This window comes from Cydia strobilella, chromosome 13 (assembly GCF_947568885.1).
Source record: "Cydia strobilella chromosome 13, ilCydStro3.1, whole genome shotgun sequence".
NCBI lineage: Eukaryota > Metazoa > Arthropoda > Insecta > Lepidoptera > Tortricidae > Cydia > Cydia strobilella.
The window spans coordinates 3903362-3916667 of record NC_086053.1 but is presented as its reverse complement, the minus strand read 5'-3'; the positions used below and the strand labels follow the sequence as shown (position 1 = coordinate 3916667).

Here is a 13306-nt window from a genome sequence, read left to right as displayed (position 1 = left end):
CGTGTTTACAAGCGGTTAATTAAAACGCGGCTAGAAGAATGATGAGAAAGTTTAATAAACAACGTGCAGACATTGAGGGACTTAAAAATTCTGTCGGAAAAAGTAGTCTATTTATTTAATTCTAACACCTGTTCCTACTTAAAGGAAACTTGCGAGCCAAGTATTATACTTCTGAATCTGTATTTGAAGCCAAGAAGTGCCGTAAAATGGGGGTACATTAGGAAATTTTAGGGATACTTTGATAGTTTTAAAACGGCCACTTAATTGGCATTATTCATTATTTTCACGAATTGTTCGTGTAACAAGTTAGAGTATTATTTCTTGTTTACCTACAACCAACCGCATAAGATTATACTATGGCTCTAAAAACTGAAAAATCAAAGTCGCCCCTGCATTATAAAGACACCCCAGTTTAACAGTATTGTGTAATACAATATTGTTTGTTGGTTGGCCAGATAAAGCACTAAACAGAGACGATTGAAAAAATGGGGGGGGCTTTTTCCCAGAAGTGGGCTCTGAATAATGAATAATAATATTGTTGTTGGTTATTTTTTTGTTATAAATGCCAATTAAATTAACTAGTTGAACACATCACTATTAAAACATCCTCCCGACATCTTAAAGTATTGTGATGATTTACCTATCTACTAAGTTTAATCGCAACGTATTAATCACATTAAGACCTTTAGGCTGATTGGGTAACGAAGTTTGAAAATGAGTTTAGTCCCTCGCGACGTTATTAAAAATGGTTCAACATAGATGGTTGGTAAACAAGTTTAACTCTGCGGTTGTGACAAAATACGGCATCTAAATAAAGCCATTTAGAAACAGCAATTTTGCGAACTTGGCCATATAATCTTTTTGTATCCTAAATTGGTAAAAATAAGATTACTACGTCGACATTAAATTGCTTACTTTAATTCATGAAACTACTCGTAACTATCATGAAAATAAAGTTTTGTACACGCAACGCCAAATATATCCAGCTTGAACAACTAGGGAACAAATCTAATCTAAATATTTTGCTATTTGTTTGTGTTATACTCCATGTATGTATCTGGCCATACTCATATTGCTCATATTTATTTTATACTTGGAAATATCGACCCATGCCACCGAGCCCGGGTGGCCGAGCGGTTGAGGCATCTGTCGCGTAAACGGAGAACGCTGGTTCGATTCCAGCCCCGGGCACTGGAGGCCTAGGTCATTTTTTTTCCTTTGTATACCATATTTATTTGGTTTGTAATTAAGTATATTTATTTATTGCCTTATATTTATTTATTTATGAAATGGCTGCGGGCCTCAGAGGGTCGCGCTGTTATTCTCTGTCATCATCATCGTTACTTTTTAGGATTCCGTACCCAAAGGGTAAAAACGAGACCCTATTACTAAGATTCCACTGTCCGTCTGTCTGTCTGTCTGTCACCAGGCTGTATATCATGAACCGTGATAGTACTTGTTGTTTTATCGGCAACAGAAATACATAATCTGTGAAAATTTCAACTGTCTAGATGTATTTTTGTTGCCGATAAAACAACAAGTACAAAAAAAAAGTTAAATTTGTACGGAACCCTCGGTGGGCGAGTCCGATTCGCAATTGGCCAGTTTTTATTAACAGGTTATGTCAATGCGACACGATATCCTGACACGATAATCGACAAATGTAACCATCATAAGTAGATTCGAAGGGATAAAAGATCAGGATCAAACTGAATTAATTAATGGTTTCCAAGCGGCTTTCATCTTCGTTGCTCGTGTCAAGTCTTGTCTACCTTACCTATCTTAAAGTAACGAGGCTTTGTGGTTTTGAACGAATACATGCTGCATTTATTTCGTGTTTGAGGAATTATGAACACGTAATTACGAGTATATTCAAGTGTTCAAAATTTAACTAAAAGCTCAATCTTTAGCATTTTGTCTACCTTACCTATCTTAAAGTAACGAGGCTTTGTGGTTTTGAACGAATACATGCTGCATTTATTTCGTGTTTGAGGAATTATGAACACGTAATTACGAGTATATTCAAGTGTTCAAAATTTAACTAAAAGCTCAATCTTTAGCATTTGTCATAACTGGACATACAAAGTAAATATATAAAGTAGAGTCAGACCAAGACAAGTCTGCAACGATTTTGATAGCACACGCAGTGCAAGTGTTATTTTAAACGTCAAACTTCTATGAAATTACGACGTATAAATAACACTTTCAGTGCGTGTGCTATCAAAATCGTTGCAGACTTATGTTGGTCTAACTCTATATGACGACCGACTCTATATGTCTGACGATCACAATGTAGATTCTTATAAATTGACATTAATGTAATTTGTAGGTACTGTAATCATATGTTGTGAAATAAAGATATCCAATCTAATCTATGCCTAAGTGAAAATATTTATCAGTACGGTTTTTACTCACTATTATTTTTAGTCGCTTTTGGCGACATGTTTCGGATTCTTTGGGAATCCATCCTCAGGCACGAGTGTCCGCGGCGGTTGTACGTCGTGCACTGCCCGCGCCGCCCGCCTCGTCGCTCGTTGCGCACGCGCTGATGGGGCGGGGGCGGAGGGCGCGGGGCAGTCCGCAGATGGAGTCGTCAAGTGAAGGTCTGGTAGGGCGGCTGTATCGAACGAAGTCAAGCACACTGCACTCACTATGTCCCCGCGATCGTCACAACACACTTGCCGCTTGACCCCAGGTATTATAGGCTTCCAACAACAACATCAACAACAACATCCAGCCCCCGTCCCGATTGAAATTAGGGCGATGTCTCACGATAGTTTAAGTGCGATTATGCCTAAGTGGAGGGTATTCCGTACAGATTCAATTTCGTCAGGGTCGAACCAAATGGGTTAAAGCACAGAGTCGTACTCGGTACAGAAGATTCACTCCCTAACAAAACGTGACTACTACGCGCAAGTCGGCGCAAGCGCGTGCAGGCGTCCGTTCCATAGCGGCGTGCGGCAATTACTATGGCAAAACCTCAAAATTGAGGCGGCCGCAGGTACTTGTACCGACGCGACGAAATCGCGCGTGGTTAAAGTCAAAGTATCACAGATAACTAATAGTAGTAGTAGTAGTAGTAAACACTTTATTGCACAAAACAAGTACATAACACAGAGAGGATACAGTAAATGTGTACAAAGGCGAACTTATCCCCTTAAGGGACCTCTTCCAGCTAACCTTTAAGTAACTGAGAGATACAAACGAAATGGTAGTCATACTAAGATACATGAAGGCAAAACTTTAAAGAGAGACAAGACTAATGTGATTGATTTAAATTACGAGATGTTGGTGATGCTCTAGACAGTAATAAATTTGGTGGCCCACTTTAGCTTTTTGCATAAAAATCAGATTGCGTTCATGACATTGCGAAATGGATACTCTGCCAGTGAAGATAACTTATGGGGTGGGTGTACATAAATACAGACATGCCCCTCGCTTTACAAGATATACTATCTACTATTGTGAGATTTGGAAGTAAGTATGATTTAAAAAAAACATTCCGAATGTGAGTTGGACTCGCGGCGTAAGTGTTTCATACATCACACAATAATTTTATTAACCCTCAATAGGGTCACTTGTTCAAACTCAGTTTATTGATATTATAGGCCACTTTTGGTTATTTTTACACATTTGAAAAAATACTATACAACCATTTTCATTGCCTTTAAATATAATAAGTCTATCTATAAACTCACGTGAGGCATAAAGCTTCCTAAGCGGATCCACGATTGCGAAATATCGGTCCGCCAACAACGCCGTCAGCGTGAACACCGACACGCCGATGCTGACATCTATCGCCGCCTCCGACACATGGCACACCGTCACACCCTACCCCAACACTACTCCATCGTTTATAGATGACTCGTCAATGTGATTGCAGTAGGCCGAGCACATGATTGACGCGACAGTATCTCGCCGCGAGATAGACTACCCGTCTTTTACTAACTGTATGAATTAAAGGAGGACGGGTAGTCTATGTCGCGGCGAGATACTCTCGCGCCAATCATGTGCTAACCCGGCTGGATATGGTTATATGTAGTATCTTTGGATAGCGAAGTTTAACCTTTCGTATGCTTAGGATCAGATCTGCTCCATATATATTCTACTCATGTTTAAGTTGAATATATATGGAGCACGAGCACGAAGTTGTCACTTTTGCTATTTATATGGCAATTTTTTGACATGCGCATACGAAAGGTTAAGGCTATTTTCTAAGTTTTCTATACGGCCACGTACCGATCAAATATCACAACATTGTACGAAATTTTATGTTTTTTTTTTTTTTTTTTTTGTTTTTATTGTCTTAGAGTGTAATTTGTTTATTTATTGCACTTTTGTTTGTACTAATTGTAAAAACGTTACTCACCCGTGGCATGCAGCTTCCTAAGCGGATCCACGATCGCGAAATACCGGTCCGCCGACAACGCCGTCAGCGTGAACACCGAAACGCCGATGCTGACATCTTTCGCCGCCTCCGACACGCGGCACACCGTCACGCCCCACGGCCAGGATTCCACCGTGTACACAATTGATGTGAAGGGCACGCAGGTTATGATCACGAGAAGGTCGGCGAGCGCAAGCGAGAGGATGTATCTGTAGAGGAAATTTAGTTTTAAAATTAGTCAGTCTTAATCATACTACCATAAAAAATCGGTCTTTTAAATAATATAACACGCATTATGAACCATCCGAGAAAGTTATATATGAACAGTGTTTACTATTTTTAAGTATTTTGATAAGTAACATAACTTAGATACGATTTTCTCTGTACAAATGCATACTATTTTAGTGTGTCGTTTTATAACACTGTGTACAGGGAATCCTAAATCAGTGCCTATAAGCGTATGTGATGATGATAATGAATGATGATGATGGTAGATTTAGATTTAGATTTATTTATTTCATAATATTAAATTACATTATAAATTATTTTAACCTAATCTATACGAATTTATATCATGATCGTCACTTATTATATACAAATGTCAATACAGATAAAGAATCATCACAAAGTGAAATAAATATTGGGAAATAAATATACAATGTCAATAATAGCATGGTTACGAAAAAGATGTCAATATGGCTAGTTATACCTAAATAATAAAAGTAGTGAGTCATTGCGCGCACTACCAGGGTGTACAACTGTACAACAAACTTCCTGGTGAGTGGAAGAACATTACTAGCCCGAATATTTTTTAAAACAGATTAAGAGCCCTGTTGTTGCGGGAGTGCTTTTATTCCATTAAAGAGTTCATTAAATATTTTACCGACAATTGGCAACGTTAATTAGTTCAATAAATATTAATAATTATTTTGTAATTAATTTTGTGATCCTATTTTGTATTGAACTGTGATATTTTGTTATGACATTTTGTAAATTCTTTTCTTATTTATTTACCGTAGTTAAATTAACGCATGTTAGATTAAGTATTAGATATAGTCAATATTCAGACACAATTGTAATATTGTTAATGAATAAATAAATAATAATAATAATAATCTTAAAGTCCTTAACAGTCTTTTGTCAGGAGGCAATAAAGTGCGCGCCTTCAACGCCTGGGTAATGCCCATACTCATATACTCCTTTGGCATACTAAGGTGGACTCAGACCGAGCTGGACGCCCTGGATCGGAGGGTCCGTCTACTACCACCACACACCGTATGCTACACCCACGCTCGTCAGTTATGAGATTGTACATCTCACGGAAGTGTGGAGGTCGAGGCTTCCTTAACGCCAAAGATCTCCACAACCGCGAGGTGTGCAATCTCAGGAATTATTTCCTTAACAACGAGTGTGGGATGCATCGTGATGTGGTGGCAGTGGACAGGAACTTCACGCCGCTCTCCTTGGCAAACGAGAACTGGCACAAACCTGTGGTACAAAGTGCTGTGGGCCGCAAGGCGGTATGGGAGAGTAAGGTGCTACATGGGCGGTTCTACAAGGCCCTCACGGGACCCGATGTAGACCTGCTCGCGTCGGTGAACTGGTTACGATTCGGGGACCTCTTCGGAGAAACCGAGGGTTTTGCCTGTGCAATTGCGGACGAAGTTATGATGACGAACAACTATCGGAGGTATATCCTGAAGGACGGTACGGTCGACATTTGTCGGGCATGCCGCCGTCCCGGAGAGTCACTCAGGCATATCATTTCCGGTTGTTCTCATCTTGCTTACGGCGAGTACTTGCACAGACATAATCTCGTAGCCAGGATTATTCACCAGCAGCTTGCTCTTCTATACGGCCTTGTGGACTGCGAAGTACCGTACTACAAGTATTTACCTGTGCCAGTTCTCGAGAATGGTCGTGCCACGCTCTATTGGGATCGATCTATCATCACTGACAGGACTATTGTAGCCAATAAGCCTGACATTGTGATAATAGATCGATCGCAGCGCCGGGCCGTGCTCGTCGACATCACCATCCCCCATGATGAGAATCTCGTGAAAGCCGAGAAGGACAAGTCCAGTAAGTACCTAGACTTGGCTCACGAGATAACCGCCATGTGGGATGTTGATTCGACGATCATTGTCCCGATAGTCGTTTCAGCGAACGGTCTCATAGCGAAGAGTCTCGACCAACACCTTGAGAGACTCTCGCTAGGTGGTTGGATCAAGGGTCAGATGCAGAAGGCGGTGATCTTGGACACGGCGCGGATAGTCCGCCGGTTCCTCTCTCTGCGGCCCTGACCACCGGCAGCTTGGGCCCTGCCCCGCTGCTGGCGGCACCCTAGGTTAGGTTTTTTATAATTTGTTTATATGTATTTTGTATTGTTTTGTAAGTGTTTTTATATTTTACTTTTATATGCATATTATAAAAAACCTAGCATAAGAAAAAGAATAAATAAAGAGAATAATAATCTCTCCCCTATCCTATCCATATTTATATTCATATTCATATTCATATTCATATTCATATTCATATTTATTTATTGCATCCATGGTACACAGGTGTTACATATATAATAGTTTCACATGGGCCCTGGTAGGGCAAGGCAATTATCTTAAATCTAAAGATTAATTTATCCTGTTATCCCTTATCAGGGACTTAGGGCTCTCAGAAGGGATTTCCATTTTACGCGGTCCAGCAGAGGCCTCCTTTTCCACTGTGTGTGTGTGTGGTGTGTGTTATAAGCGTATATGTATCATGTAATTTATATGCTAATAAAATATTTATACATTTACTAAGTTACAGGTGTTCAAAATATCGGGCAGTAGCCAGCAGTGCCTCCTATGCTTGTGAGGCGTTATTATAAGCATCGGAGGGAACGAGTTCAAAAAGTGGCGGCGGCGTAGTAGGAAATATAGATGCGTGCCTCCTAAGAATATATAGGATTGCAGGGCCATTGACAAATATACAACTATCATCCGAAAGAAGGGAACATGTTCTACACGATGGCATCTAAAATAAATGTCCGGCGCAGAGTACCTAAACGAGATTTTCGGGATAAATGAAAGCTGTTAAGCCTAAGACTTACTGCTGCTGCCAACTCTGTTAAATAAAGTACTCTGTATGTATGTTTTTTTTTTTCATATGTAATAATATACTGACACGCTAGAAAGACCTAAAAGCAAAAGAAAACAGAACAAATTCAGATCAGACATAAGAATTAAATAGATTTTTAAGAGTAAATTAATACCTACGTAAGTTAATTAGAAGCCGAATCAGGCTGCCGTCTGAGTGCCGTCAGCGAGACAGAAACGGCCGAAACGAGAAGGTCGGCACCTTTGCCATGCCCTGTAACTAATTAACAGTGTTCTAACGATGCGCGTACAAAAATAATGTTTTCAATTTTTTCAATAATGTATTTTTAAAAAACTCCGCGGCGCGCCGCAGTACGTGTCGCCCACCCGTCGTGACCGCTACTCACTCAGGCATTGTTAATACCTACTTGAAAATGGAGACCTAGGCTCTCCGAAACATGTCGCGCGAGTGATTAAAATACGTGAGTGAAGCCGCTAAGTTAGTTAAGTTAAAAAAACTGCCTTAAAATTGACTTAGCTACTCTCAATTTTCAGACATTATGAAATGCCATTTGTATTTTTTGCCTAGTTGTCTACTAGCCTACTATTTTTCTAAATTAAACATTCTGAAGAGTTCACGTTTTGATGGATGGTGAACATAAGATTTTCTAAAATCTATCTAAAATGCAAATTACAATTTTACTTTCGTAATATATACGTACCTAGATCAGTACGGTTTCACTCACTATTATTTTTAGTCGCTTTTGGCGGCATGTTTCGGATTCTTTGGGAATCCTTCCTCAGGCACAAGTGTCCGCGGCGGTTGTACGTCGTGCAACCTGATCTAAATATTTTGAAATATGTCTCACGATAGTTTAACTAGTTTAAGTTCGATATACGTACCTACCTATCCCTAATAATTAACTTAAATTGATCTATTTTATTACGTATTACTTAATTATATAAAAGAAATATAGATTAGTGCCGCTTTCACAGGCAAATAACAGGCAGGCAAGATGTCAAACGCAAACGGATATTACTTCGGTCAATTGAGGTTTAATTATTATGGGTGGGTACCGTAAAACCTCCCAAACTATAGCCGAATACTGTAACTATGGTCCAAAGTTCAAAGGGAAATTAAGTGTCAATACCAATCCATGTGCCTTTTGATTTACTCCGAGTTTTTTCTTCCATTTTTTTTTTTTTAATGAATTTATTCATATAATACAGTTACACAGTTACACATATACTATAAATGCGCCAAACTGGAGTAACCAGTTTGTTGGCGCGCCGCGCTCAATTCTTACTTAATTAAATGTTTACATTTGTGACTTATTCTATTGTTAGTAGAAGAGAAGGAAAAGAAAGCATGCATTTATTTATGTTAGAATAATTTTACATTTTATGTACGTTTGTTGTTAATATATTTTAATACGCACATGTTAGGTTTGTACACTGATCTTATACATTTTTAGGTAAGTATGTTTCCAACATCTCGATTTTTAATTTTCTTTTAAACGCTGCTTTGGTAATATTTTCATTTACAGACAGAAATCGTATGTTGTTATAGATTCTAGGAGTTATATAATGTAGTGTTCTTTCCCCATAGTAATTACAACTTTGTGGTTCGAGATATTGTGGTCTTCTGTCCTCTCTTAATGACCTATTGTTTAGCTGTCTAGGTATTTTATGGTCGTTGCACCCATATTGGTCCACGGCCATAAGATACCTAAACTTTTCTTGAACAGGGAGGACCCCACACTTCCCATATAGCTGATCGTAGTCGCCTTTACACTTATTCTTTTCTTTTTTACATACAAGCATTTTTAAAAATCTTATTTGTAACGATTTAATCTTGCTAAGATAGGTAGGAAAAGTCCTCCCATACACACTTAGACCGTAGGTTATTAATGATTCGACTAGCGCATGGTAAACAACAAATAGTGTTTTTTTGCTGACTACGTTTTGAAGGTGGTAAAACTTCCCTATCAGTATTCTAAGTTTATTACATAGGTAGTAAATATGGTTTTTCCAGCTAAAGTTGATATCCACAGTTAGCCCAAGATATTTATACTCATTTACGGATTCTAGTTGCGTACAAGTACATGCAGTTTGTTCATTATGGAGGCAACTGTAGGTATGACCAATAATTGATATTTGTACGAGTAAACCTTTTTTTTGGATGTACGGTGAGCATACGTGCATTATTTTCGTTTTGTTTATGTTTAAGATAATTCCGTTGTCATGTGACCACATTAGAATATTATCAAAATCGATTTGCATTTTTCTTTGGACTTCACGTAGATCCTTGTGTGCGTATATCAGACATGTATCATCAGCATACATGTATGTTTGGCAGTACTGTATGACATTACTTAGGCTGTTGACGTGCATGATGTATCCAACCGGACCATAAACTGACCCAGTCGGCACACCAGACGTCAAGCGCGCATGCTCACCGGACACTCCATTTACAAGAGTCTGCAGCATTCTGTCACTTAGGTAATTTTTAAAGAAAGTATTTACTGGACCTTGAATTCCGCATTCCGACATCGACTGTAATAAGAGATTATGGTCCAAAGTGTCGAATGCCTTTTTGAAGTCAATAAATAACATACCAACATGCATTCTCTCATTAAGATATCCATTAACAGTTTAGGTTTAACATAACAGGGTTTAGGCCAGGCCGAAGTACAATAACGGCATTGTCCCGATTTGCAGACATCGCGACAATGCCGTTATTGTACTTCGGCCTGGCCTAAACCCATGCTGTGCATCTGCAATAATGCCGTTTGTTTCTAAAAAAGTACTGATCTGTTCAACTAAAACTTTCTCGACAATTTTATTGATTATGGACAGAATGGCTATAGGCCGGTAGTTAGTATAATCGAGGTGGCTACCTTGTTTGTAAATCGGCCTTATTATGGCAGTTTTTAGCTGAGGTGGATACTCACCTGATTTATAAACATATCTTGGCTTAGAACTACAAAAAATACAGTAAAAGTCGGTGTGACTTTTTTTTCTTTTTAAGTAAACTTTGAAACCAATTTTAACATAAAATACTTAACGTATACGAGTGAAACTAAGCAAAAAAGACATGTCTACTCCTACATTTTATTGTGATTTTATTATAAGAAAGAAAAAATTATAATTTTGAAGTATTTTACAAAAACGTTCATATCTCCGTAACTACTGTAACTAGAAATGAGCATAAGGACCCTTCTTTCATGGATACGCACATGTGTAAAAAATAAATAATATAAAATTTAAAATATTTAGATCACTACGGTTTCAGTCGCTTTACTAGTACTAGTGTGAGTGAAACCGTAGTGATTTAAATATTTTGAAATATGTCTCACGATAGTTTAATTTCGAATTTTCGAATTTTCGAAACACAAAACAACGAAAAATACAGTTTAATTTTGACCATAGTTGGGAGCTTTGGACTACAGTTGAGTACGGTAATTAAAATTTGTATAGGTATACGTATGTCTAAATTAGTTTAAAGTGTTGTTATTTTAATAGCGTGTAGGTAGGTAAACACGCAAATAATTTCTCGAAAAATATGCAAAGTGAAACCACACAAAGTTGGAGAGAGAAAATAATTATGTTGTTGAGTCGGGGACTAATTTAGACGTTGTATGATAAATTAATTAGTCAGAAGTGCACTCATTGCATAGGATTTATCCTCGTCCGCCCCGGGCGGGTGTCCTATGCCGCCTATGCGAAAACGTAGAAAAAAACTTTGCTGCGGCGAACATGTTACAAATGCGTCGGTTTGAGAAAGACTTGCTACAGAGCACCGAATGGGGTGACTGACATGCTAGAGCAGTGTTGGCGAAATTTCTTTATGGGGGTCCAGAAAGTTTAAGAAATTTCAGCGGAGGGCCAGAATTGCAGCAAAAATGATTTTATATTATTTCACGGGCAATTAATATGTAGTTATTTCGCAGGACCTTCGACGGATGAAATTCTTTCGAGGGCCAGAGTGCTGCTGAAGATAAGACGCTTTGTTTTAGTTAAAAGATTGTAATTTTAATTTTCAATGACGTTTTGTAAAAGATGTGGAAGTAAGACAAATAGGTACTTATGCCAAATTTTTTTTAACACTATTTTTCACCCAGTATAGAGCAAAAATGTTAGCATTACTCAAAATATTAGACTGATGCTAGGTTTTGGTTTACAACAGCCGTTGTTTTGTTTAAGATTTCTGTGGGATTTCTGCGAGAACTCCCCTTTATTGGGACTAATTACAGTAATTGTGCGACATGCCCTTGCCCGTAATCAAATTAGAATCCGGTGACATTACCGTAGCGTTTGGGTGGCTTTGCATAAACGATAATAATTGAATTAAATAATTAATTGAATTATTATTAAATTAAATTATCATTTATTTCAGGCTGTACCCATATGTGTTAGTAACTTACATAGCTAATAAAAATAATGTTAGTGCAATTAAAAAACAAATTAACATGCAAATTAACTAATGACTAGGAGCTAACTTAGGGCTAGGACAAACCGGATGAGCCTTATAATTTAACATAACACAACAAATTATCATCATTTTTGACTAGAAAATGCAACAAATAATTAAAACTCAACACAATACAATTCAAATTAAATATTAAAATTAAAAATTCAATAAATAAAATTCAATAATAATTATTACTAGGTATAGAGCCAGCACAGAGGATCAGTATTTTGCGCCATTAATTGTTGTTATTTTGACAACAAACTATAGAAGCGAAGCGTGAATCTCGCGACTTAAACGCGTAAGCGCCATGAATTTTACGCTGCTTATGACGTTTTAGTCGCATGGTACAGGTTGCGATTGAGAATTGAAGACGTGAGTGGATGCTATGTCACATTTTTCAGATTTTGATTTCATGCAATAAATATGGATTTGAAGCTATTATTCATAGTTTCATACTTTCAGATATCATGTTCTTAGTCCATAGCAGCCTTAAACCCAATTGATGAACGTGTTACGTACACAAAAAACCGGCCAAGTGCGAGTCGGACTCGCGCACGAAGGATTCCGTACCATTACGGAAAAAACAGCAAAAAAATTACGTTTGTTGTATGGGAGCCCCATTTAAATATTTATATTATTATGTTTTTAGTATTTGATTATAATGGCAACAGAAATACATCATCTGTGAAAATTTCAACTGTCTAACTATCACGGTTCATGAGATACAGCCTGGTGACAGACAGACAGACAGACGGACAGACGGACAGACAGACAGCGGAGTCTTAGTAATAGGGTCCCGTTTTTACCCTTTGGGTACGGAACCCTAAAAACGTTAAAGTCTCCGTAGATGAAGGTGCACAGGTGGTGCAAAAGTGAGCAATTTAGCATGTTCTTCCAATTTTATTCCGTTGACATGGAAGAACATGTATTTTTAAAAACAACTAGAATAGAATAGAATAGAAAACGTTTATTCACTAGCTTATTCACATGTCAAAATAAAATTATAATTACAGTTAAAATAAAAATTGAGATCAAAAATATAAATAAAATTAAAATCAAGATCTAAATTAAAATTACAATTTAAATTGAAAACAAAAGCCAATTTACATGTCAATAAAATTAGAATTACAGTTAAAATTTAAATTGAGATCAAAAATTCAAATCAAGATCGAAATTTAAATAAAAATAAAATATGGTACAATTTTAAGATACTTACCTATATTATGATTCCATATAACATAATATTACGATATTAAAATTACTAAACAGAAATTTCGTTTTTAATTTAAATTATTACCACTGGTTATTACGTAAAAAAAAACTAAGCAATTACTCCTAAGTTAGTTTTCCATATTTTATGTGTCAGAA

General features: G+C 37.4%; 1 protein-coding gene across 1 annotated transcript in view; it reads right to left on the bottom strand.

The window, feature by feature from the left end:
• LOC134746490 (neuropeptide CCHamide-1 receptor-like) overlaps nucleotides 1-13306 on the bottom strand; it is a 167094-nt gene that overhangs the window by 65350 nt on the left and 88438 nt on the right. Inside the window, exon 3 of the mRNA XM_063680896.1 lies at nucleotides 4370-4596. Coding sequence (XP_063536966.1) covers nucleotides 4370-4596 — 227 coding nt within the window. The remainder of the gene's footprint in view (nucleotides 1-4369; nucleotides 4597-13306) is intronic.